The following is a 26,778-nucleotide window of genomic DNA, read 5'->3' on the forward strand; positions in this document are numbered from 1 at the left end:
TATTATTATACTTCGGGCAGGCAGAGGTCAATGACTTGTCCAGGGTCATATAACTAGTAATTGAGGCTGAATTTGAACACAGCTCTTTGCTGACTCGAGGCCCGGTGCTCTGCTCACTTTGCCACTTAATCAAGCGATTAATACATGCTGGTTCATTGCTCCCCATTTTTGAGCACCCCCTCATGTGTATATTTATCTGCACAGAGTTCTTCCAGGTTATTTTGACACATGGTTCCAAAAAGAAGATTCCTTAGTAATCTCTGGATCCAAATGGAGGAAGTACCTTGATGACTGTGCTTTTAAAATCCAATGCTTATGTTTTCTCCCCGTGCACCAATTATGGAATTAGGGCTGCTGTTGCAATTAGGAGAGTGAGTCTGCATCTTCCCAGAGGTTTGTCAGTCACTCTCTCATAGCCCCTCCCCCCCAGTGTTCTGATTGGTTGATTATGTGGCGGGGGTGGGGGGCGGCTCCCAGAGCCTCTTGGAGGTGCTTGGCGGCTCTGGAGGCCACAGGTCTGGACAGGAAAGGTTGGAGGTAGTAGTTAGAATGAGGCCTGTGGAGGAGTCAGCAGACGGGGAGTGAGTGCTTTCTTTGTACTCCAGGAGGACACAGGGCAGACCCTGGGGTGAACTTTGGGAGATGTCCGCTGCGCAGTACTTCTGTGTATGCGGCACTTGGTGAGGCCCTGGAGAGCCAAAGATTTTTTTTTTAATAGTGGTCCCTGTCTAATTCAAGGCAGTTGGAGAAGAAAACTGGAGGAGAGAAGAAACACCAGTTCTCAGTGGTTTCAGATAGGTGGAAGAAGGCATGTAAGCCTCCCCTCACAGGATGGTAAAGATTTGGAAAGGGAGGACACTTCAGGTACAAGGACCTACTTGTGCAAATGCCTGGAGGTAGGAGATGGACTGTGGAGTCTGGGAAATAGGTGGTTTGGCTAGAGAATGGGATGTGTGAAAAGGAGCCACTTGAAGTAAGTCTGGAGAGACCAGTGACAACCACCCTGGGTGGGAGAGGCCACATCCCGGTCTGGCTCTACAGCCTAGGTCTGGGACGGGATTTCTGCAATGACCAGCCAGCCGTGTGAAAGGGGCAGAACTAACTCAGAGTTTCTGAGGACCACTGCCGCCGCCTTAGTCCTTGGGATTATTAAGTTTGCAAGGTCCCGGCAGGCCCCGCTAAATCAATAGGTGAGAAGCGTTGGTAAGGTTCTAGGGACAGGGCCAGAGTCCCGAGGCTGCAACATCGAAGCCAGAGCGAGCCAATGAACAAACCCTCTTTGATCGCCAGCTACTCTCCGGTGACTGGCTTAAGTGCTGGAGACTCGAAGGCAGAAGTAAATCGGTCTTTACCCTCAAGAAGCTTCCGGTCTATCCGAGAGAGTCCAGTGTGTAGACGGCTGTGCTGTGATGGGGAGGGGAGGAGGTAGCAGCTGGAGGGAACAGAAAAGGCTCGGTGCAGAAAGTGAGCCTTGAAGCAGAGTCTAAGAGGGGCAGGAAGGTCGGCATTGCAGGAATATCGGAGAGAGAAAGTCAGTTTTTCTGGACTGTGGGATGCATGGAGGGGAACAGTGTGAAATAAAGCTGGAAAGGGAGGTCAAGACCCAAGGGCGCAATAAAGGAGCCACTATTTGGGGGGAGGCCCTGGAGACTATGGGACCAGGAAGCCATGCGGTTACTTGAGAGAATCGCTGGGGCAGCTGGTGGAGGCTGAACGGAGGCTGGGTGGAGGAAGAGCCTCTCCAAGAGCTTCGAGGGGGCCGCGGAGTAGAGCGTTGGCTCTGTGAGCAGAGAAGGAGCGGAGGCCAGAGACATTGTGGAGACAGAAACAAGATCTGGTCCCTGGATTTGTGAGAGGAGGGCTGTCAAGAGGCCAGGACGACTTGGAGGCCGTGACCTTAAGGGACTGGGAGGAGTTTGGGGGAAAGAGCGAGTGCTGTCTGCCCCAGGCTGAGCTTGAGTCGCCGATCAGACGAACAGCTGGAGATGCCCGATGAGGCCTTTGGAGGCGGATCTTATCAATGAGACTGATCCAGACAAAGGAGTTCCCACTCAGTAACAGCAGCGAGAAAGGATGGGCAGGAGATGAACTAAGAGCTGTGAAGCTGAGGCTCTGGGTAAAGGTGTGGAGGTGGGAATGTTCGGGAGAGAGAAGCCCGGGCTGGGGTGAAAGCTGCTTGGGAGCAGGGACTGCGTTTGCATCCCCAGAGTCTGTCACAGAACCCGACACACAGTAGCTGTCTGTAAATACTTGTGGTTTGAGGTGGAATATATTTTGAATGGGACAGCGGTGAGAACTGTTTCATCTGTAAAATGGGTGTATTTTTCTTGCCCTCTTTCAGAGACTTCTTGTGAGGATTAAATGAAATGTGAAAAACCTTTGGTCATTCTGGAAGAATAACCACAGTTGCCCTCAAAACATCTGTTTGAAACAGAATTCGGGGCTTGCCCAATTAAACTGACAGTGGGAAATAGGTCAACTAGAAGGAATTGTGGCTATACGGTATAGTAAGTCAATTCATGAAAATTGCCTTGTCGTTTTTTACAAAGTGGGTTGGAGAATCCAGGTTGAATTACAGAATAATTGGATGTTAGAGCTAGAGGGCAGAGGAGGCTTAGAACAGGTAATGTCAGGGCAGGGAAAGGTCTTACAACAGGGAATGTTAGGGCTGGGAAATTCAGTCACTGTGGCTCTGTTTACCTTCTCTTTCCGACGGCTAAAAATATTTTTCTTCATTGCAGCTGTTAATGACCACAAAATAAAGGAAAATGTGTTTTGAAAGGTCACAAAGACCCCAAATCTAGAGCTAACAGACTTCGGAGGTCATTGTGTCTAACCCCCTCCTTTAACAGATGGAGAAACTGAGGCTGAGAGAATCTACTTCAGTAGGACCATCAGGATCACAGATAGCAGGAAAGTCAAAAGCCATCTGGTCCCATTACCTCACTTTACAAATGAGGAACCTGCCAGAAAAGTGATGAGACTTGTTCAAGGTCACACAGGAAATGAACAGCAAAGACAGGATTTGAACACAGATCCAGTGCTTCACACAGTGCCTGGCATTGTAGGTACTTACTAAATGTTTATTGATCTATGGATGGTGAACCTCTGACGCCCAGTCTGGTGCTCTTTCATTCCAAAAGCTCCTTGGCTGTAGGAGCCAGGAGCTAGCTTCCTACATAGGTAGGCTCATCTTGGAGTTTTCTGATTACTCTGGTGAGAACAGAAGAGCTGTGTAGGTAAGTCATCCCCAGCTAGCATCCACGGCTGGCAGAAGGAGGGCAGAGTCCCGTTGTCCTCCATTCTGCTCAGCTCTCATCTCAAGCCATGTGTCTGATGCTGGGCAACACACTGAGGACAGACTGACAAGCTGGAGCAGGACTGAGGAGGGTGACTGAGCCCGAGTGTCCATTCGGTGACATTGGGCTCCTGATGCTGAAGAAGACAAGATTGAGGGTGAGGCAGGGTGCTTGAAGGACTAGGTGAAATTTGCTCAGGCCCGGATGACCGAGTCAGGACTAATGGGAAGAAAAAAGAGGGACAGAATTTTCTAGTAATGATTGTCAGAAAGTGGAGTGGGCTGCTTGGGCTCGTTGAAGATTCAGCTCCAATCCTGCCTTCTTTGGGTCCTTTCTCATCCCTCTACTGCCTTCCCCTGAAATTGCCATTCATCTATTCCACAGATGCCTTGTATGTACATAGCAGCTTGCATGTTGTCTCCCCCTCCCCCTTTAGAATGTGAGCTCCTTGAGAGCGGGGTCTGTGTCTTTCCTTTCTTTGTCTCCCTAGGGCTTGATGCAGCACCTGGCATGTAGGAAAATGCTTGTAGACTGCCCTTTGTGGTTGAGGACTTGCTGTGTCTGGTGCAGAGCCATACAAGCAGAGGATAGCTAACTGCTTGTGGGGGATATCGGAGATGGGATTCAGGCTTCCTGCTGGATTTCAGCTGAGGGGCTTCTGAGCGCCGTCCAAGGCTGAGATTCCCTGAGAAGGAGTGGTTGTGGGTGGGTGCCACCACCATCATTGTTACAGTTTGGAGCTGATCCCTGAACCTTGAAGGCTTGGAGCTTGGATGGGGACTGCCAAGACTGAAAAAGCTTCAGGGATAGATCTGGGGAGGGATTTTCTCTCTGTCTTCTCTCTCCCATCCCTACTGCTGCTCCCTAGTTCAGGTCCGCACTGCTGCTCATCCCCATAAGGGCAGCGATCAATTGAAAGATTTCCTACCACCTGTCCCCAAACCCCAGCTCCCCCCAACCATTCTACAATTGTTTCCATACACATTTCTCATCTTGCTCTGGTTTAACATCCTTCCATGGTCTCTGCTAACCACAGAATGAAGCCAGAACTCCTTGGCCTAGCATCTAAAAAGCCTCCATTCTAGCAAGGGGAAATAACACAAATAGGGAAAAGGAATTCTGGTCTGAGGAGTCCATCTATAGTCCTGGGATGGGGTCCTGTTTAAAGGACTGCTGATTGACAGGCCCTTTCCTGAAGCCATGTTAGGGTGGGGAAGGTCCTGAGTACAGAAGGAATGATAAGGGAATGATTCTATGGCTCCCATGATGTCTGGACTTCCTTTACTGAAAGTATTTGAAGTCCAAGTGGCAAAAATAAAAAGACAAAACATGGCACTTGGGGGCCCATTTCCTTGACCTTTTAGTGACAGCCCAAGGGTGGATGCTAAACACAGAGGCCCTTTCAAAGGGGTGGTGACTGGGGGAACTCTCAGGAGTTCTTGTTCCCTGTCGTCTCCCTCCCCCAACGTGTCCCCTGTTTGCAAGTTTGTGTTTATGGGGTTCTGAATGCAGTCTAATTTTTTCCGATCTGGTTTGGCCCATCTCTACCAGCTGGTGAATAGGAAATGTTCACTGTAGGAAGCCAGCGCTGGTAGAGTGTAAACAGATGGAATCAATATAAAGTGACAAGTCAGACTGCGCTGCTGAGAATACGGAGGCCGATCTCCCCACATAACCGTCACGATGCTTACTCGTTCCAGTTCATTTAGTCCTGAATAGGGCCTCATCGCTGCACAGCTGTGTTTTTCTCGCATTTTTTTCTCTCTCTTTCTTCTGGGTTGATAATGACAATTTCAAAGAAAAACTTTAATTAAAGATTTTATACAAAATCGCCAAAAGTAGAATAATAAGGAAAATGAGCATTGATGCGTTTATTGTAAGAGCGATCCTTCTTCATGATTCCATGGGGGAGGGCTTGGAGGGGGGGTTCTCCTTCTAAATGTATAGGGATTTAGTAGAAGGAAAGCAAGACATGCTCCATTGGTAGCAGTGGTCCTATAAGGTCTTCCATTTTGCTCTAGATCGGAAGCTGCCTCTTTGGGCAAGGCAGGGCTTTGCTCTGGCCCACCCAGGGCCAGAATCACAGAAGACAATGGCTATTCCAGTCCCCATTCCTTCTGATCTGATTGGACCCATCAGGGAATCCCAAAAGTTACCTGGTTAGTGTCACACATGATGTCATTTAGAAGGGAGCTTAGAGCCACGCAGTCCAACCCCAAAGGAATCCTCACTAGGATTCCCATCCCTGACAAATGGTCACCCAGCCTCTGTTCAAAGACTACTAACAAGGGAACTTGGAGGTTCTACTCCTCTACCTCTCAAGGCAGCCTGTTCTACTCTTGGACATCTCCAAGTGTCAGGAAGTTTTCCCTTTGATCAAGTCTTAATTGACTTCTCTGAAACTTTCCTTCATTGTTCCTGGTTCTGTCCCCTGGGGAAGGACCCTTCAAATAATTGAAGGCAGCTATCATAACTCCTGAGTCTTCTCTTCTCCACACTGAACACCTCCCAGTTCTTTCTACCTCTCCTCATCTGACGAGGACTCGAGACTCTTCATTATCTTATGGTCATCCATCCTTCTTGCCATGCTCTCCAGACCACCTACCCGTGGAGACTTGGTCCAACTCTGAGGCTGCCCTGGGGCTGAGCTGTCTTGGTTGGTGAGGGAGCACAAACTCATACAACCAACTCTATCTATCTGGTCCTTGGCTATGCTTGGTCCCTGGCTGCTACCCAAAGTGCTAGAGATGTAACTGAAGAATGAAAACAATCTAAACCCAAGGAGTTTTGGGGCAGGGATGATAAGCACAAATATAAGTACATATAACAAATATAAAGAGATTAAATACATATAAATCCAAAGGAGACAGGGAGGGCAGCAGCAGGAAACACGGTGCAGAAGATGGCACTTGGGCTGCATCTTGGAGGAAGAGCAAGATTCTCTTCCATCCATCTTGCCAATGTTCCTGTTGGGGCACACACCATGTCCCCTTCTGCTCCTCTTGCTTTGGGAACTGTCACCCAGTCAGCACTACCATTGCATCTGGAAAGGGGATGCTCATCCTGTGCTACTCATGATCCCAGGGGCTTCTCTAGCCACAACACCTTTCCTTTTAGAACGTAAGGTTCTTTGTATTCCCAGTAGCCAACACAGTGTTTGGCATGTTCTTTTTTAAGGGTGGGAGCGGGGTGAAGTAGGAGGCAAGCCTGTGATTTCCTGGGCATGGGAAGCCCACCTACCCTTCCTGTCCCTGTGTGAGGACTCCCATGACCATTGCAGTACCTCTATACTTTCTTGCTCCATAGGTTTAACTATCACCAGTGGAGGTGACTCCTTAGTCCTGGGGCACTGATTGGACATTTCAAGCTTGATGTCACAGAGATCTGTCTAAAATGGAACTCATTGTCTTTCTCCCCAAGCCCTTCCCTTTTCTAAACTTCTCTGCCTGTAGTGTAGGCTTCCCCATTCTTCTGGTGTAGCTTCAGTGTTATCCGAGACTCCTCCCTTTCCTTCAGCCACACAGCCAATCAGTGACCAACTAATCCTCACCTTTCTCCTTTCTGACTCCTCTTCATTCCTACAGGCACCACTGGAGTTCAGCCCCTGGTCAGCTCTCATCCAGATGAATGCAGCAGCCTCCTAATTGGGCTGCTTCCTCTAGTCCCCCCCACCACAATGCTGCCAAAATGCACATGTGACCCCGGAAGTCCTTTCCTCAGCCAACCTGAGTGGCTTCTGGCAATAGCCTGGAAGCCTTCCCCAAGCCCTCGGCATCCCAGTGCTCTCTTTCTGTTAGTTATTTCCTATTTATCCGGTACCTAGCCTGATTTGTATCTATCTTTTTGCATCAGATTGTAAAGTCGTTGAGGACAGGGACTGTCTTATGTTTGGCACATGGTAGGTGCTCAGTAGATATTTGGTGACTGATTGTTGATATATGTAGTTTCGTTTTAGAGAGATACCCAGAGCATTAAGACTTTCTAAAACTTCAGATTTGGGGGTTTGTTCCAATGAACCATAGGTAGACGGCATGGGAGGCATGAAGATGGTCATTCCCATCACCTCACCCTGGAACCATAGATTCTGCTCCTGGACCGAACCTGGGCTCTGTTGGGTCACCTTTACTTTATCCTGATCAGATCCAGCTTATTACCTTACTATTTGGCCATCACCACATCACACTGTCCTGCCTGACCTTTGCTCTCCTGTAAGCTCCCTTTTCTGTGTTGACTTTCCCCATTAGAACATTTGCCTGTCTGTCTGTCTCTCTCCCTTCTCTCTCTGACTCTCTCTCTCTCTGTCTCTCTTTCTCTGTCTCTCTGAGAATTCCCACAAGAATTTGTTCTATAACCATCTCTGTCTACCCTGCCCCTTGTGTTCTCTTTATTATATTATTATTATTCATGCGTACATCTCCCCCAGCAACTAGGAAAGTGCATTGTATGTGTAGTTGCTACATAAATATTAACTGGAATGAATGAATGTCCTCAACAACCTATGTTAAAACTTCGTCACAGAGAGAAGACACAACATCTGTTTCTGTCTCAGACATTCACTAAGTATGTGGCCTTGAGCAATGCCTCAGTTTCCCCCCTGGTAAATGAGGGAATCTGGACCCATTGTCCTCTCAAGTCCCTGAATAGATGTTCCTACCATTCCCTGATGAAAGAATGTCAGGATGGTGGCAGGTCAGGCTCCTTGGGCTCTCATCCTGGGCCCTCAGTTGCTCCTTGAACTTGAGTGAGGTGACCTGGTATTACGAGCCTTGGTGTCTTGCCCATAGAACTGAGCTGACCCTTGAGGTTGTCCTTCCTGTATGAGACATGAGACTCTCGGAGGGCTGTTGGGAGAGTGAAATAAAAGCCTGTGTGGGAAGTCCTTTGTCAACCCTAAAATGCCACAGAAGCATAAATGGTTGCCATCATTCTCTTGTTTAGTCCCATCTACAAATGGGCTGGTGTTATTTAGCACATGCACATGCCTGTGAAAAATTGCTATTTACAAAGATCGAAATACTTTAAAGTTTCAATTAGCACGAAAGGTTTTTCATGTATCTCTAAAAGGGATTGAATTGTGGATGGAAAGTATTGCTTTACATCAAAGGGAAGTTTTTTTTTTTTAAACTCACCAATACCATTTACCGAGAAAATTGCCTTGAAAACGTTCAGTAAATGCAAAGCGCTGCCTCTCCACTGATGGCTGCCTTTGCAGCCTCGCGCTTTGGCAGAAAGCATTCTTCTGCCTGGAGTAGACATTTTAAACAATAATAATAAGCCGCACCCGACGCATTTCCTATTCGGCTTTTGTTTGTGGCGCTTGGGCTTTGTGGTCTCGTCTGATTATCTTTCTGAAAATTTCCCAAACCGTTTGTTTCACCCCTAGATTTTCAAGAATGTGAAAAGCATCAACAAGGCTTTTAAGCTCTTTGATTGCACTCATTCTGGCCAGATTCACCCCGACGGACTGAGACAAGTCTTGGAGAACTACTGCTTCAAGATGAGGGACGAGGAATTTGAGAAGTAAGTGCGGCGGTGGACTTGAGCAAGCCAAGCTAAGGCCCGCGTGGTGGTGGGCGGGGCTTCGGCAGGGCCGGTCCCAGATGGGGAGGGGACAGTCCCAGGGACAGTGCGGCACCTCGAAGCACGCGGCTGCGTGGAGGCAGGCATTCCACGGGCATCTGGCTGGACTTCATGCATCTCTCCATGAATTCTCAGAAATGATGGCTAGCGTCTCTGCTGTGGCGCCCGCCAATTCCTTAAGTACCCTCGGGTGCGAGTCATCTGACTCACAGATTTGAGCCAATCCCGTTTATTTAAGCAATCCATCACTGATCTTCTCCCCCTTTCCCGCCTGGCTTCCTTCCGTATGTCCCCCGTGTTTTGTGTTCATAGTTGACTTTTCCCATGAAGCCCGGGGTTAAGAAGAGAATGTAAAATGTCCGTGTTTTCAGTGTTAGCCAGCAGGCTCCCTACGCCCCCGATGATCGAGGCATCGATCAGTCCGCACACATTTATTACATTTATTATATCTGCTTAATAGCAGACCTACTGTCAGGCTGCCCTACTTCTCCTTTGATTGAGATTTTTTTAGGGTGTGAGAGAGGAGCAGGGAGACAGAATTCTTCTTGGTAGCAGCATGTTATGGAAGACTAATCATTGGGTTCGGAGTCAGAATGCCAGCATTTGAATTCGGACAGCTCCTTTTACCACCCGTATGACTCCAAGCGAGTAAACGGAATCTCTTTGGCTGGTCTCAGTTTCCCCATAGAAAGGCGATGTGTCTGGACTCGTGATATCTGAGGCTGTTTTCGGATTCGTAGCCCATCAGTGTAATTTGTAGATGAGTGTTGGAAGCTGGTGTTGGGCGCTCTTCCTCCCCTTCGGATGACGGTGGCCGGGGGACTCAAGAGAAGCAGCCGTGACCAATGATAGCAGGAGCATGACGGAGTCAGAAGCCACGTGTCTGGAGGTCGGGGCTTCTCGCTGCGACAAACAGTCGCAGGCAGGCAGGACTCGGAGGCTATTAAGTGTAGGTTCTCTAGCAAACCTTGGTTTTCCAGGAGTCCTTTAGGTGGAGATGACCCCCTCATCTTGGTGTGGGAAGGTGGAAGCCATCTCGGCTCTCATATGAGAGGATCTGGGTGCGATGGCCCCTCTTACACGTGCTACCTGTGTGGCCTTGGTTCTCTTGGCCTCAGTTTCTCCATTTGTAAAATGAATTACCTCTCGATTCCACCGAAATCCCAGAATCTGGGTCCTCAGTCTCCTCATCTGTCCAACAAGAGTGTTGGACTACGTGGGCCTCTGAAGGTCCTTCCAGCTCCTGTCCTTATCTAGACTCCTTCCCTCCTTTTTATTAAAAAAATGCATTATTGAAAATAATTTTTAAAAAAATTGCTATCGTCTCCCAAAGACTCCCTCTCTCCCTGCCCAATAGAATCTTCTCATAAAACAAAGAATTACCTGTAAGAAAAACAAAGCAGATTGGCCATCCCATCCATGTGATTTTGGGTAAGTCACTTGATTCCCTGGGGACTCAGTTCCCTCATTTATAAAATAAATGACTGCATAGAATGAGGGGTCCAGACAGAGAGATTAAATCACTTGTATCAGAGTTTGTGAGCAAGGTTCAGAGAGAGCCTCACAGATCATGGACCCAGAGGGGAGTGGGACCAGGACCTGAGCCTCCTCCAATCTGTAAATTGAGGATTTTTTTTTTACCCAGGAGGCATTTCACTGGCTAGCTCCATAGCAATCTGAACAGTGCAGCATGGTTAATGAGGGTTTAGTGGGAGAGGAAGATCTTTTCCTCCCCTTCCACCCACCACAAGGTGACCAGAAGTTGTGGGATGTGTCTGTGGGTGATAGTTTGGTAGGTGGAGGAGGTGGGCTGCCTTTGGGATACAGGTCTGATAAATGCAGCCCTCCCTGATCATTTAGCAGTATCCTCCAACCCATCTCTCTTGACAAGACTTCCTGGTAGATATTTTAATTTTTGCCTCCATTTGGGCTGGGAAAGGGTCCAGGACAAGATGCAAACCCAACAAATTTAAATCCTATTCTTGTGATGCCCAGGGTGGGGGTGGGAGGGGAGCTGAAGTCCTCTCTCTTCCAACAGCCACCAGAAAAAGCTCCCCAGGTTCGAGGTGGACAATAAACTTTGTGCTTGGCACAGTGGTCACAGACCTGGGCAGCTGGTGAATAATGTTTAAGCATTCCTAAGGAATGAATAATAAAGAGCATCACTCATTTTTAGTGCAGTTTTTTAAAGCTGAAAAACAACGCTGTTTGTCTGATCCAACTTCAGAAGCTTAGCATAATGGACTGGCTTTCCCAGTGTGAGAAAAACAGAACATCAAAAGCAGAATCTTTCTTAATTTGATTTAAGGCTTTTCTTGTTGAATCTCAAGAAAATACTATCTTCCTGAGATGCCTTTGCATTCATCTTGTTGCCTTTTTAGTTACTTAACAAGAAACACCATGAATTTTGAATTCCTTCCTTTGTACCATTACTTCATATTTAATGTCAGCAGTCATAGACTCACAGAATGTCAGAACTGAAAGGGGCCTTAGAGCATGAAACACTGAATAGCAAGGAGCTGGGAGGGGACCTTGGAAGAGAGGAGGGCAAAGCTGGGGGGTGGAGGAAGACGCTTTGGAACACTGACAGGCACAAGTGGGAGGGACATGAAGCATTGAATATCTTTTAGGATGGGGACCTTAGAATACAGGATGTCAGGGCTAGGAAGGACTTTGGAGGATGGAATGTCAGTACTGGGAGAAACCTTAGGAAATGGAATGTCAGAACTCAAGGGAACCTTAGAACACACATAAAATATAACATCAGAATCAGAAGAGAATTCACAACAGAGATTATCGGAACTTGGAGGGGCCTTAGAACGCGGAGTGAGAGAGTTGGGAGGCAGGCTTAGAACAGAAACTATCAGAGATGTAAGAGGTCTTAGAACCAATAATGTTGGAGTTGAGAGAGACCTTAAAATATAGAACACTGAATATCCAAGCAGGGAGAAATGTTAAACTATAGACTATTAGAGCTTGAATTTGATTCCTGGAAAGATTCTAGAATGTATTAGCAAAAGGATGGGTAATGAACATTTACAAAAGGAAGCAGTGATCCCAAAGAGCCACCCGGGCTTCATCAAGAATGGATTATTCTAGGGGCGGCCAGGTAGCACAGCAAGTAAGAGCACCGGCTCCAGTGTCGGGATGACCTAGAGATCGAATCCCGGGCTCAGATACTCAGCACCACACCCAGAAATAACTGGCCATGTAACCTTCAGCAAGTTACTTAACCCTGATTGCTTAAAAAAAAGTACGGATTATTCTAGATTTACCTCATTCCTTTTCTGACAGGGTCACTAGATGAGTGGTGGGTCAGGGGATCTATGGGTACAATTGACCTAGATTTCAGCAAAGCATTTGACAAAATTTCGCAAGGTAACTCCATACACCTGAGGGAGAGTTACGGACTAGACAATATAGCTGATTGGGTTTGGAACTAGTTGAGTCACCAGACAAAAGTAACAGTCATTGGTGCATGGGTGCATGGTGTAAGAGGTCCTTAGGGCTCTTCTGTACTCCATAGTGGAGTAGTCTTCCTTTTGGAATCTAGGGCTTGGAGTACAGCCAGAAGGGATCTGAGTAGAGAGGGTGCATCCTGTAGATTAAGCAGTGGCTAAGTCATGATGGCGCTTACTGTCCCATAACTGGCATAGGAGGCATCTTCATGACAAGCTATCATGACAATAGGTGGTGCCCTCAAGAGTGAAGGCCACAGTGCAAAGTTTATAATTTATTTTTTTATGAAAAACGCCTGAGGGTTTGAGTGGCACCAAGCTCAGTTTGCGTTAACAGTGTGATAAAGTTGGCAGAAAGCTGGTGGACTCTTAGACTGCATGCAGAGCGCCAGAAGGATGGTCACGGCCATTGCTCTCCAAGGCCTTGGGGAATCCCTCCACCCTCCCTCTCTTCCAGACCTTCAATTCAAACCTGCTGCTAGAGCCTTCCCTCCCTCCCTTTCTCAGTACCAGGTGTGTGACTATCTTGTCTTTACTTTGTATTTATTCTGCGTATAATTATATGCACATATCATCTTCCCGTGACAAAATGTAATACAGTCCCTGTCCTCAGGGAGCTTACAATTTTGTATGATGGTACGCCTCTAAATTCAGTGTTCATGTCATTGCATGTACATGCATTGCTTCTGTACATGAAGGAGATACCATTTTGTGTAGGTCACTTTTATAGTGACAGTGTGTCTCGGGGGTAGAGTCAGGAAGAAGTGGGCCCAACTTCACCTCATACTCTTCCTAGTTATGTGACCTGAATAAGTTGGTCAACCTTTGCGTGCCCTGGGCCTTTCTGGTTTGGCCCCAGCGGTGCTGAGAACTTGGTAGTAGTGGTCTTTGCTGGAGAAATTACAGAGAGGACCTCAGTGATGGCAGCCTGCTTCCCATTCCCATCTCACTCCAGCTCAGCCATCCTGTGAGGGATGAGCTCTGGGGTGGCTGTTCCTACTCTGTAGAGGAGGAAATGGAGGCTGTTTACATTTTAAAATACAGCAAAACCATGTTTAAAAAAAGTAAAAACCATTCTTGGCTTGTTGGTCATACAAAGAACAGGCAGGGGGTGAGGTCTGGCCCTCCTCGTGTGTTTTGCCAGATTTATACAGTGGTCCTTCAGATGCTTGACTCACAGCACTCATGTCTCCCTTGAGCCTTCCCTCCACAGTCCACTTTCTCCAGTGGCTCCTCAGACCCCACAGACTTAAAGTTCATCACCAACCTGGAGGTAACTCAGAAACTAAGGCACTACTGGCTCTTACTGAGCTTTGGTCCACTGGAACCACAAGGTCTTTATCAGGACATAACCCTTTCCTTTACAAGTGAAGAAGCTGAGGCCCAGAGAGGTGCTATTAATAACATGCCCTTGGTCATGCTGATAGCAAGTGGCAGAGCTGGGGGATTCGAACTTGGGTCTCAGGCTTTTAAATTCAGGGCTCTTTGCACTGCCCTGTGAGAGAGAGGTGATATAAGAATGAATGATTCCATTTTACAGAAGAGGAAACTGAGGCTGGGGGTAGAGTCACTTGTGGAATGATAACACTCTAGAGCTACAAGGAGCTTGGAGGGCTTACAATCTAACTTGCTCATTTTACCCAAAAGAAACTGAATCCAGGCCCAGTGAATTTCAGTGACTTGTCCAATGTCACCCAGGTAGTAAGGAGCAGAACGTGGGTGGATTTGAACCCGTATCTTCTGCATAGATATCGAGGGCTCTTTCTACCACACGATAGCAATGTGGTAAAGCTCCGGACTCACTCTTGAAACCCACACATGCTCTAGCAGCTTGGGTCACCAGACCATGGCCGGCTATATCACAACCACCACCGCCACCAATCAATCAAACATTTATGAAGCTCCTGCTATGTGCCAGCCACTGTGCTGGGCACTTTACAGATATCTCATGTGATTCTCACAAGAACCCTGCGAGGTAGGGGCTATTATTATCACCATTTCACAGCTGAGGAAACTGAGGCAGGCAGGTGAAATGACTTGCCCAGGGTCACACAACTAGTTAGTGTCTGAGACTGGATTTGAACTCAGGTCTTCCTGACTCCAGGCCAGTGCTCTATGCACTGTGGTGCCACCTGGCTGTTACATGTCCTCCTCAGGGTCCCACTTCCCATGAGGAGTGGCAGGTTCTTTTAATGCCGGCAGCTCGAACCCCATTCTGATATATGTTCTCCCATCCAGTCTCCCAGTGCCAGGTAGTATCTCCTGAATATAATCTATAAGCAATTAAATTCAATAGGCTTTTACAAAGGACTGTTTTTTTACTGAAAAACTGTAGCAAGGACAGAAGTGCAGATGCAGCCCCTAGACTCGGAGCCCTCTCTCCTCTAACGCCCCTGTTCCTGAGGACAAGCACCTGCTCCACTGAGTCCCAGAGTGGTCCCCTAGCTCCCAGGGCACGGCTGGTAGGTTCGCTGCTGAGCTGTCACTCGTCAGGGCTCACTCCTTCCTAGCCTCAGTGCCTGGACCTCGGGTGGCCCTTCGCCCCTCTGGGGAAATCTCACAGTCTCAGTACCAAGGACAGAGGCGAGCCACAGGAGTAGCCCTATCCCGGGCGCAGGCTATCCTAGGAAGCCGTGGGCTCGCGGGCTGGCTGGGCGGACAGGAGAACCTCTCCCCTAGGTCCTCTGGAGCTTCCACCTGCTCTGACAGCCGGGAGAAAACACAGGCTGAGCTCTTCCGTGGGATTCCTTCGTCCACATTCTCAGCCGTGTCTCAGTAGCCCTTTCAAAGGCCGCACAGTAAATAGGCAGGAAGCAGCCCCCGCTTCCTGCATACTTGTGCATGCTCTGAATTGGGGCAGCAGCCCCTCGTCCCTCAGGCTCGCCGGCCATTCTCCAACCAGGGGGAGGCAGCAGGCAAGGCAACATCCCCCCGCCCCGCCTCCTCCCTCCACCCGCACTGGCCAGTCCCCTATTTTGTAAAGTAGGACCTCTTGTTTCCCTGAGCAATCATTTTGAAAAGTCGATGACATGGAATGAACATTTGCTGCTTTTGAACAGGAAGGCTGATGCAACTTTCCCATCTGGTAGTTCTCCTCTCTCAAAATTATTTTTCTGGGCGGAACAATAGTCATGCTCCATCCAACAGGGAAAATAAAGTAGGTGTTTAAATGAATAAATGACATGACTATTGGTGGGGTTTAGAAAACAGAAAAATAACAAATACTTTAAGTGATAATTACTCCATTTTTAGAAAGTAGCAACAAATGTAGGTAATTTTAGAATCCTACACATACGGAGATAACGATGTGATGGGAACACTTAGAATGTTTCCATTTCGGCGCAAATGTCGAAAACAAGACGGGGAGTGGTGGCCAGAGCTTTAGATTTGGCAGGTTTGAATAAAGAGGTGACCTCTTTAAAATAAAAACAAACTGTTTTTGCTACAGTGGCTTTCAAATCTCTACTCTGATATTTTGGAGACCTATCGTAATCTTTCAGCATCTTCACTACTTTCGAAACTTTTTCTTTGAATTTCCAAAGAATAGGGCATTGCCTTCCCACCCCACTCCCAAATCTTGTATGAGCCTCAAATTAGAATTAAGCAAACATTTATGGAGCATCTATGAGTCTGTATATTGAATCTATGAATTGCTAGCTATATGACTCTGGACAAGTCCCTTATCTAAGCCTCTTCTGTAAAATGAGGGATTTTGACTAGGAAAACTCTGAGGTTCTTTTCAGTTCTAAAGTCTGTGATCCCGTTAACCCTTGGACAAAACACCGAGCTGGGTAATAAGAATGGAGATGGGAGGATTGGAGAGATGTCAACATATATCATGATGAAACCTGTGAGAAGGTGCCTCATGTAATGGGAAGAAGATATCCCTTCTCTGAGACTTCCTCATGGGTGAGCCTCAGCAAGGTACTTCCACTCTGGGTCCAGCTTCACCACCTTGTTCCCAGGGTGACTGGAGGAAAGCCTGTTATACCTATCAAGGCCCATAAATAGAATGATAGAATGTAAGCTCCCCGAGGGCAAGAACTATTCACATTTGTCTTAATGCCTCCAGCTTCTAGCCTGGTGTCTGCTAGCACCCGAGTAGAAGCTTACTGGATGTGTGTGGACTGATGACATAAAATGGGAATTGTAGAGAATTGTGAGAACAGATCGGACTCGTGACTCCACTCTCCTCTCTTCTCTCAGTCAAAATAAAATGGGATCAGATTCTCCCCTGTTAAAAGGAAGACATTGAATTAAATCCATCACATACTTGGTCAGAAAGAACATGGGTTAGATTCTTGAGGAAGCACAAAATTTTATCCAGACACAAGAAGCTTATGGTCTAGATTGATGCTGATGCTACCATAATAGGTAAATGCATTAGGGATTGCCAGGTGATCAAGGGAGGCTTCCTGCAAGAGGAGACTTTGGTATTAGAGAGGACGCTTTAAAGAACAGGTCAAGAATTCAGCAGGTGATACAAGGGAGGAGGCCAAGGCAATGAGGTAGGAAAGCTCATGGGCTGGACTCTTGATCTCTTGCCTTTTTACCCCAAGCCTTTCCTTCCTGTTTTCATCTACTTGACTCTGGTCAAAAAAAGAGGTAAGTCCCTGATCTCTATGGGGTATAAGCCCGAGCATCCGTTTAGCACATGCTGAGGCATTTATTGCTCACCGACTCTCTGTGCCTTCATCCCTGAAATGATTAAACTTATCTCTTCCTAACAATATCCCTGAGTCTCTGTGGGTTTAAAGTTAGATTTTTCCAGCTTTCTTCACACCACAGTGACCAAGGAGAGAATCAATCTGTGCTCATAAGGAAAGACATTGGAAAGAAAGAGCCTGTGAGATAGGAGGCCTGGGCCCCAGCTCTGCCCCTGAGTGTTCTAGCACATAAGGTGGGCCATCCCTCCAAGGACCCTTGGGGGGGACATGGACAAGAGTCTCACAGCATAGATGAGAGTGGATGTGCTGCAAGTGACCTGCTTCATTGGAGGGGCATCTCGACATGGATGTGATCATGGGTCCATTGAAATGTCAAGAAAATGCACAAAGCACCCAGAAAGTAAAGGATTTACAATTGCTCTTTGTGGACAGAATGATGGCACTAGAGTCAGGAAGACCTGAGTTCAAATTCAGCCTCAGACAGTTCCTGTGTGACCTTGAGTAAGTCACTTAAACCTCTGTCTTCCTCAGTTTCCTCATGTGTAAAGTGGGGATAATAAGAGTACCCTCCTCCTAAGGCTGTTGTGAAGATCGAATTAAATAAGATTTATAAAGGGCTTTGCAAACCTTAAAGCACAACATAAATGCTAGCCATCATTATTAGTCACAGAATGTGGAAGTTGGTCCAGGCCTGGCCTGGAAGGATTCCCTTGTCTGTCCAGCATTTGCTAGGAACTCTCCCCCCACTCCTGGAGGATGAAGCTCACCCACTGTGGAGGCAGCCTGCCCTGCTAGGATATGGGAGCTCCTCTTGGCAGCTTCCCCCAATCACTCCTAGGTCTGCCTTCGGGATGAACAGAACACGTCTGATCCCTGGTCTGAGCCACAGCCCTCGGCCATCATCCCAAGTCTCTGTCCCTGGCTTGTTGGGAGGGGAGTGCCCTGTGGACCCTGGCACAAGAGAAATGGCGGCTCTTCAGACCAGGGAGAATGCTTCTTGCTTGTCATGGGACAGTGTCAATTGTCTATGCTTAAGGGCCAAGGTGGTTTATTCCAACTGTGTTTCCAGAAGAGATGTGAAGTGCTGGAAGTTCCCTAGAGTAGCGAGTGATAACCCCTGTACCCATCAGAGTGTGGACTGAGGGGAGAGGGGCCTGAGAGCCCCTCTGGTCCAACTCCCTCACTTTATGGGCAAGAAAGGAAGTCTCACAGTAGTCAGTGTCAGAGGTGGGATTTGAACTCAGGTCCTTTGACTCCAGAGCCGTGCTTGGCACATTGTAAGGGCTTAATAAATGCATTCTCCTTCCCCCCCACCCTTGTCTCCCTCTTCCTCTCCCTCTCCCTCTCTCCCCTTTCTCTTTCCCTCCTTTTCTCTCCCTCTTCCCCCTTTCCTCTCTACCTTTCTTCTTCGCCCTCTCTCTCTCCTTCTCTCTCCCTCCCTCCTTCTCTCTTTTCTCTCCATGCTATCCATGTTTCCCTCCCCCTCCCTACAACACAAAGAAAAACAAGGAAGTCTACCAGCACAATGACTACTCCTGCCCATGTGTGCCGTATCTCACGCTCATTGTCCCCAGACTTTCTGTTCCAAGGAAGAGAGAGGTGGAGCCCAATTTTTCCAAAGAGTCACCTGTACTCCCCTTCTTCACTGTTCCTTCCTCAGCCCCTTGTGGTCTGGCTTCCATTCACCATCATTCAACTGAAGCTGCTCTCTCTAAAGTGGCCCATGACCTTGTTTGCCAAACTGACTCCCTTGCTCAGTTCTCATCCTCCTTGACCTTTTGGTAGCACACAGTACTTTCCCCCACCCTTTTGGAGGCTCTTTCCTGCCTTGGCTTGCAGTTCTTGATCACCTGGGCCCCCATCCCACCTGAGCCCTGCCTTGTGTTTCAGGCTCTGGAGTCGCTACAGTCTTGGGAAGGACACTGCCCTGGACTACAATGCATTCCTAAAGAACCTGGCCATGAACATTAACCTGAACCACAAGTACAGCATGGGCAACAAAGGTGGGTGTTGGGCCTTCAGAACCCCGGGGGGGGGGAGGTCAGGCCCAAGGAAGCAGTACCTGCCTCCAACACCAGCAAAGCAACCGCTCTGGGAAGCACACTGTCAGTGCAGGGGCAGTGCGGTGGCAGGCTGTGGGCCCAGCCTAGTGCAAAGGAAGGCCGAGAGCTCTGAGTTGTAGGTGGGCTCAGAGAGAAGTAAGAGGGGTCATGCTCTCAGGGACCTGGCATTTCATAAGGAAAGGTGGGACAGGTATCTGGGCAGAGATGATGCAGATTGGACCATGGGGAGTGTCAGAGGACGGGGCGAGTCAACTCAACAAGCCCATGTTAGTGCTTGCCAAGCATCGTGCTGTGTGCTAGGGGCACAAAGAAAGGCAAAATCCAGTCCTTGCCCTCAAGGGGCTCATGGTCTAATTGGTGAGGGGGGCACCTCATGGAAATAACAATGGACAGCATACATGCTGACCAGGAAGCCCCGTGCTAGTCACACCATTCAGCACTTTACCCAAAGTGAAGTCCTGTGGTGACAGGTGAGGGACAGAGAGGCAAAAGTGGAGACCTGGGAGCTGTAGCGACCCTCCACGGGTGGCCCCGGGTACTGGGCTGAAGAGCGGACCTGATCTGCTTCAGTGAGCACACTGTAGCCTGACCCAGACCCGTGCCAGTGAAGGACAAACAATGAGCAGTCAGGGGCCAGACCTTCAGGCTGAATGGAGGGGGAAACTGAGGCTCAGGGAGATGAAGAAACTTCACAGAGCTGGAGCTGGCAGGAACCTTAGCAGTCACTTGGTGCCCAGGGCGACCTTGGTAATGAGAGGTGGAAGTGCGATTTGAGCCCAGGGCCAGCAGACAGAGCACTAGGGCTCAGAGAGAAGAAAGGGAAATCACTTAGGATGGAGGGAATCAGGGAAGGTTTCATGGAAGGGATGTCATCAGAGCTACATGAAAAATGGGGAGAAGATAAACAGAAGGAGGTCCAGAGCAGCAGGTCGGCCTTGGCGGGGGTGGGGGTGGGGCTGCCTGACTGAGCTGATAATGGCAACATGCAAGCTTTGATGCCCATGTGTGATGCACTTAGAAGACAGTTTAAGACCATCCTCTCAGATCAAATGGAAGCAGACTTCATTCATTCATTCGTTCTTTCGTTCGTTCATTCGTTCGTTTGTTCGTTCATCGAGCAAAGGTACATTTAATGCCCACTCCTGCCAAGGTAAATGGGGGCATGCCAAACCATCCCGTGCTGATCTGGTTCTGGCAGGATGGACAGCAGTGGTCGGAAGGGAGAAGGGCATTCCTGACAGAATCCCACAGGGACATTTCCCTTCTGTACCTGGGAGTACATTCCAGACTTCTTTCTCCTTGGCCCGAGGCCACGTTTGCATTTAAGAAGGGCTAATTCTACAGGCAGAGGAGGGAGGAAGGGGCCACCAGACCTCTGCTCAGGCACCCGCCACATAATAGATGCTCCTTTAGGGAGCCAGGTGAACATGGTGACCGTGGAGTAGAAAGAATGCTGGATCTGTCATCTGAAGACCTGGATTAAAATTCTGTCTCTGCCTCGGATAAGCTGTGTGACCTTGGGGCAGTCAGTTCCCTTCATCTTCTATAAAATGAGGCCATCAGGCTAATGGTCTCTAAGGCTTTTCTGAGTTTGCCAATCCCCTGATTTATAGAAAGATATGGAAGAGAATCCTGCAGGAAGAGGGAGTGTGGGGTTGCCCTTAGGAGGAGCCCCCACCCATGAGAACCAAATTCGCCTGAGGCTGATGGATTGAAAGCACTCATAAAGAGCTTTTGGGTAGGGGCTACCCAAAGTCATTTTGAGGTTGAAAAAATCTTTTTTCCCTCTTCTGCTGAAATTATCAGGGAAAAAGTATGATTGAAACCACTTTCTCAACTCTATCCCTCGTTTATTTATTTTTCTTTTTTTTTCAAATCTGTGGCGTCAATGGCTGTGTGGGCTTGTAATTAGCATCATAACACCCACGGTTATGATGGAGAACATTGATGGATCTCTTCTAGAAAATAATATGAAGAATTTCAGTCTCTCTCCTCTTTTTTCCATCCATTTGATGGGGAACGTGGAGCTGGAACAGACTTATGTTTATCAATAATCCTTAGGTGAGCCCTGGACAGAATCAGCCCATCAACTAGCTCTAATTGAATCACTTCTGTGTGGTCAGCACGGTGCTAGGCACCGTGGGAGAGAGGAGAGATGCACTTCCTGTTCTCAAGGGATAACACCATGAAGTGGAGCAGATGTTCACAGAGACCCAGGCGTCCTGATCTGTGGGCTAGGGACTGTCCGAGACTGTACTGGAACAGAGGGTGGGGGTGGATTCTGGCCTCCCCCAAGGAGCTGAGGGGTCTGGACTAAGCAGCAGTGTGATTGAATAGACCAGATCGAGACCACAGAGCAGGAGCTGGAAGGGACTTCAGAGGCCCTCTGAGGGTCCAGGTCCCCCCCACCCCATTTTACAGGAGACCACAAACACTACCACAGTGGGGTAGCTGAGCTGTGAGCCAAGTATCTGGCCCCGAGGAGTTAAGTTTTGACAAAGATGGAGAGATCTAAGATGTGGGCCAGGTGTGGAACAACGAGGACAAGTGGGATCAAGTGAAGGCTCTGTCAGGAGAGCAGCACTCCAAGTCGAAGCTGGGTAGAAAACAATGGATGATCTTGGACACAGAGAAGCCCCGGGGGGCCCTGCCTCTCTCTGCTCAACGTGTGATTACCTTTCTTGGCAGCCAGGACTGCCACAATGCATAGAGGTTGGTCTTAAGTCAGGGAGACCTGAGTTCAAATTTGGCCTCAGACACTCACCAGCTGTGTGACCCTGGGAAGGTCACTTCACTGCTTTCTGCCTCAGTTTCCTCTCCTGTAAAGTAGGAATAGTAGCAGCACTTGCCTCTTAGGGTTGTTGTGCGGGTCAGCTGAGATGATTGTAGAGCGCTTAGCCCAGGGCGTGGCACACAGTAGGCCCTTAATAACTGCTCCCCTCCCTCCTCCCTCTTTCTTTTGTAGCTTGGTCCCAGTAACACCTGTACCCGCTGCCTCATGGGGCTGTGATCAGTGCTAGAAGGAGCAAGGATATGAATTCCTGCAACCGCTCACAGCTCTGAAGGACTCCGAGATCACCCAGTGGTCTCCTCAGGGCAGGCTGTGAGGTGATGTGTGCAGTGATTTATAACCGTAAAGTGCCATAAAGATGGGAGCTGTTATTATAATTAAGCACTCTCGCTCGTCACTGCTCTGCCTTTATGAAATATTGCATCAGATTTTCGCTCTAATGGAATGGGAAGGAACTCGTGATCTCATTGAGGACACCCTCTCTCTGCCAATGCAGATTGCGACCCTTCTACATTATCTCACCCTTGTTTCTTCTTGTCTTCTTGTCCTCCCTCAGACGCTGCCCAGGGTGTCCGCCCAGTGTACTGAGGCCCTTCCTCCAGGTCTCTTAACACCTGGGGGAGGGTGGCCATACACCCTGGCAGTCTGTCTGTGTCACTGGATGATAAGCCCATTTCTTTTCTGGACACACGTATTTTTGATGTTTTTCATCCTATTTTTTACACATTTCTTGTGCATAATTCATTACAAGTGATTCGAGCTTGCCATAAAAATGCCATTAATGACTGTAGAACTAGTTAAAATCCAAGTATAACGTTCCCTGTTCCAAGGCTCTTCCCAGCTACACCATCCCTGGTTCTAAGACTCCCCTGCCCAACTCGGACCTTCTTTGTTCCTAGGGCATTTCCAACCCAAAGTTCTATGATTAAGTGAGATTTCTTTGGCCAGACCCTCTTTAAATGGGAAAGCACTCTTATTGAGATAGACTTTAGTGTCGAATGTCACCATGTTATGTCCCAGGACACATCCCTAAGTCGATTTTATACAAGACCTTCTTGCTTAGGGGCACAAGGGGATGCCCCAATCAGGAATCCTCCACTCAGGGAGATTCCCCAGACATAATGTTAACCAACAGAGGTCAGGACCTAAGTATGAATCCTGTCCCCAAAGTATCAAAAGTGAGAGGTGGTGCTTGGAATGCAAGCCCCCTCAAACCTACCAATCCCCAGGACCTCTGCGGGGCAGAGGACCAGCGTCAGGCTGAGAGGATATGCCGTGAGGGCAACGATGGTGTTAGGTTGAGCCAGACGGCCTCTTGGCACTTCTGTTTCCGTCCCTCGGGTGTCCTCCGGCTCCCAGGTGGGGCCCCTGGGGCTCCTCCCACTGCCACTCCCATTCGTCTTCATTCCGAGGTTCAACTCAGCAGCGGCAGACAGAATCTCCAGGGCAGTAAATTCTCGACAGCCAGTTCATTTGTCACTTCAAGATATCAGTCTGCCCTTTTTGGTTTCTTTTTGATGATTGTGACTTTCCTGTCCAGCTCATCATTAACTGTCAGGGAAATTTTTTTAATCAGTCCCCTGGGTGATATCAATAAGGTCTGAGATTCCTCCCTCCCCCCAATGCTTTGTGTCTTCCCCGATTTTAGGCATCTTGACAATTGCTATCCCCAACATTGAGTCCCCTCTAGCATAAGCCTCCTGTCCACATGTACTGGGGCTAGTCTAGCTTCTGCTAGACCTGTCTTCTTCTTGATCCTGATACTCTCTTCCTCATCCCAGGGGCTGGGATGGGAGAGTCCAAATGTGGTTCCATCACTGTCATTGACCGAGATGTTGTTGGCTAGAGACGTCTTGACAGATGGTTCCGTTTTTTACTTGTTTGCTCTTTCCAAGTTTAACCTACACGTGCCCTTGGGATGGTTTTGCTTACTCCCTCACCACTACAAAAGCCTCCAAAAGGTTTGCATGTTTCTTCTTTCCTATCTCCAGTCCTTCTCCCACAACGTTGCCAAAGTCATCTTCCCAAATCTACGGTCTTCCCCCATCATGCCCTGCTTCAGCAGCTCCTCTAGCTCATAGAATAAACTAGATCACCCTTAGTCTGACATCTGCTCTTGACTGGGCACTCACTGCAGAAAGGCAATGCATCCGTTATTCTCCCCCTCCCTCCGGCGGCTGTTCTGAAGCATCTCCTCCCCCTTCTGTTCTTCCTCTCAGGTATCAGACACAAGGGAAAGCAATTTGTGCCCCCTACATCCTGTCATTTCACCAGTGGGGGAGGGACCTCCATCAGTCCCCCTCTACACTCCTTAGGCACAAGTCTGATGACATTTCTCACCCAGAGCCTTTTGTGGCTCCCTACTGCCTGCTTCATGAAGGTCTGACTCCTCATCCTGGCATCCAGACCTCCCTTTTGTACATTCCTTATCTCCCCACCTCTTTGACTTGAGGTTTGTCACTCTCTAGGGTTAGAATTCCCCTCCATTCCTCCCTCCCCACCCCCTTGCCCTGCCCCATCTCTGCCGATTGAATTCCTCCTCATACTTTATGGTCTAGATAAGTTCCTCCAGGAAACTTTTCCCATTTTTCCCCAGCCCCATCAGGAAAGGCCCTACCTCCTATGACAGAGCATCACTGTGTCCCAGGGCCCTCCAAATGTCTCTGAGGCTCTAAACTGGCTTAAGTTCAGTGGGATGGCCATGTAGGAGCCACAAATCAAATAGCAAAGTCACCCAGGAGATAAATGGGTACAGAATCGTTCTCTGGCCCCCTCCTTTCTCCCTCTGCAGAATGAACATATTCTCTGGGCGCTGATGGGGAAGGAACAGTGCCCAGTCAGACTCATTGGGAGCATGGGGGTGGGGGGAACAGGGTGTTGGCCAGTCATTCCCTGTCTCCTCTCTGCTTGGTCTCAGCAGCCAGTGGCATGACGACCTGCAGAGATAGATGCTCACTTCCCTGGCTCCAGTGGCACCCGGCTTCTGTGGCATTCCTGGCATGGAGGCTGCAGCATCACAGACATAGCCATACAGCCTCTGTTCCTTGTCATTCCAGCTCAAGGCCCTCTTCCTCTTCCAACCCAACCCATCCCTCTTGACACAGTCCCCTGGGCACCAGGCTCAATAGGCCCTGACATCCTGGGTAAGTTTCCTGCCTCAGCCCCTGGGGGCTAAGGCTTTGATGGTTTGATGGGGAGCCCTAGGTTGGTCAGCTGGTGCCCTGGCACTTGCCGGTGTGAGTCTGAGAGAAGGGAGCTGTATGTGGCTTCTCCAGCCCCAGCCCAAGCTCCAGCCCCACAAGTATTGTGTGCATGGCTCAGGCTTCAGCAGTGGTTAAATGGAATGGCAGGGCTGGCTAAGTCTGTTTCACATCTCAGAGGCCTGTTCAAACACGTGCGTTTGAGCCAAGGCCCTCAGATGCTGACTCTGTAACTCGATGGAGTTAGACTAGGTGATCTCAGAGGTGCTTTCCAGCTCCAGCTCTGGGACCCCAAGAACTCTAGGGTTTCTTCTCTCATGGCTAAGCCACCTTCTGGTTCTGATTCTGTGCCCTGAAGGCCAGCGCACCTTTGAAGACCTCATGGCTTGATGTGAGCTCTGTGTCCTGTCCTGAGTGTGTGCCTTGGGTCCTGTGGCAGTGGGGCAGGGGAACGCCCCTCCCAGGCCTCCCCTCAAGGATGGTGAGAGTGGAATGACAGGCTCTGACAGCTGTTCTTCTCCCAACCCAAATCATGTTCTAAGTGGCTTATTTGGGCTGGAGCCTAGCAGAAGTGTGATTTACTCGGAGCCATTTTGGGAAGTCAATCTGTAAAGCCATTTGGGATTCTTCACAGGCCTTATCATTTCAGGCTTGTTGAACTCCCAGAAACAATCTTATCTGAGAAGATTCTAGTCAATCACTCGGTATTTTTACTTTTGTGCTGTTGGCAGATGGGAGGGGTGGATGGAGGGCTGACTTTGGAGTCAGGAAGGTGCTGTTTTCCAGTCCTTCCTCTGTTCCCTCCTGGGCAGGTTCCTAAGGCTGAGTCGCTGACCCCATTGGTGGGTGGAGTCTACATGTGGGGATTCACCAAACCAATGAAATCCTGAGTCTGGACCAAAAGCTAGCCAGCAAAGGAAAGCAAAGGCAAGTGTGGCTGTAGCCAACTATGGTTGGTAACTCACAGGTACCATTTTCCTTCTTCCTCTCCCTCCTTCACAGAATGCACATGGAGGGTAAAACCAGAAAATAAATATGTATTCTCCTTCTCTTCAACATCTGGAGATGGTTGGGAAAACTCTTCTATGGATGAAATTGAGGCAGCATTCTGCAAGGAGGTGAGTGGCTCCTTGTGACCTCTTCATTCCTTCATCGGTGGGTTTGCCCTCCATTAGGAAGGATCCCCACCCTCCCAAGAACTCCCCTCCCATTGCGGCTGTGAGAACCAAAGGAGGGGGTCTTTGTAAAAAGAGCTTCATGCAAGCAGTGCCTGCCACACAGCTGGTGCTTAATAACACACCCCCCCATGATTTAATGACCAGACTTCTAGTGTTGAGCCTTTCTGAGCTGAGCCAGATGGCTCTGACATCCACCGAGACCACCACCACGGGGATCTGTTGGCTCAGCCTCAAGAACCCTCCAAGATAGAAACTTGCTCTCCTTCCTGTGAGTGACTGAAGGCATCTCTCCTGCTCACTGCCTAATGATTCGTTTAAGACTAAGCTTAAATTCCTCCCAAACAAACACAGACTTGGCCCAAATCGTTTTATGGATGAGTACATCCCGCCCTTGGTTAGTCCCACCCAAGGAACACGGCTTCCATTTACTCCCTGTGTAAACTTGGGCAAGTAACTTAGCCTCTGATTTTCAGTTTCCTCACAAAATGAAGTGACTGGTTTAGGTGACCTCTGAGGTGTACACACACACACACACACACACA

The 26,778-nt window shown here is 48.7% G+C and overlaps 1 protein-coding gene across 1 annotated transcript in view; it reads left to right on the forward strand.

Moving 5' to 3' along the window:
- Window positions 1–26,778, forward strand: part of EFCAB6 (EF-hand calcium binding domain 6) — a 195,544-nt gene that overhangs the window by 52,607 nt on the left and 116,159 nt on the right. The window contains exons 7-9 of the mRNA XM_069102833.1: window positions 8,683–8,819; window positions 18,895–19,007; window positions 26,061–26,176. Coding sequence (XP_068958934.1) covers window positions 8,683–8,819; window positions 18,895–19,007; window positions 26,061–26,176 — 366 coding nt within the window. The remainder of the gene's footprint in view (window positions 1–8,682; window positions 8,820–18,894; window positions 19,008–26,060; window positions 26,177–26,778) is intronic.

Source organism: Petaurus breviceps, unplaced genomic scaffold (assembly GCF_028583685.1).
Source record: "Petaurus breviceps papuanus isolate PSGF00001 unplaced genomic scaffold, PetGlider_PUasm1.0 558, whole genome shotgun sequence".
Lineage (NCBI taxonomy): Eukaryota > Metazoa > Chordata > Mammalia > Diprotodontia > Petauridae > Petaurus > Petaurus breviceps.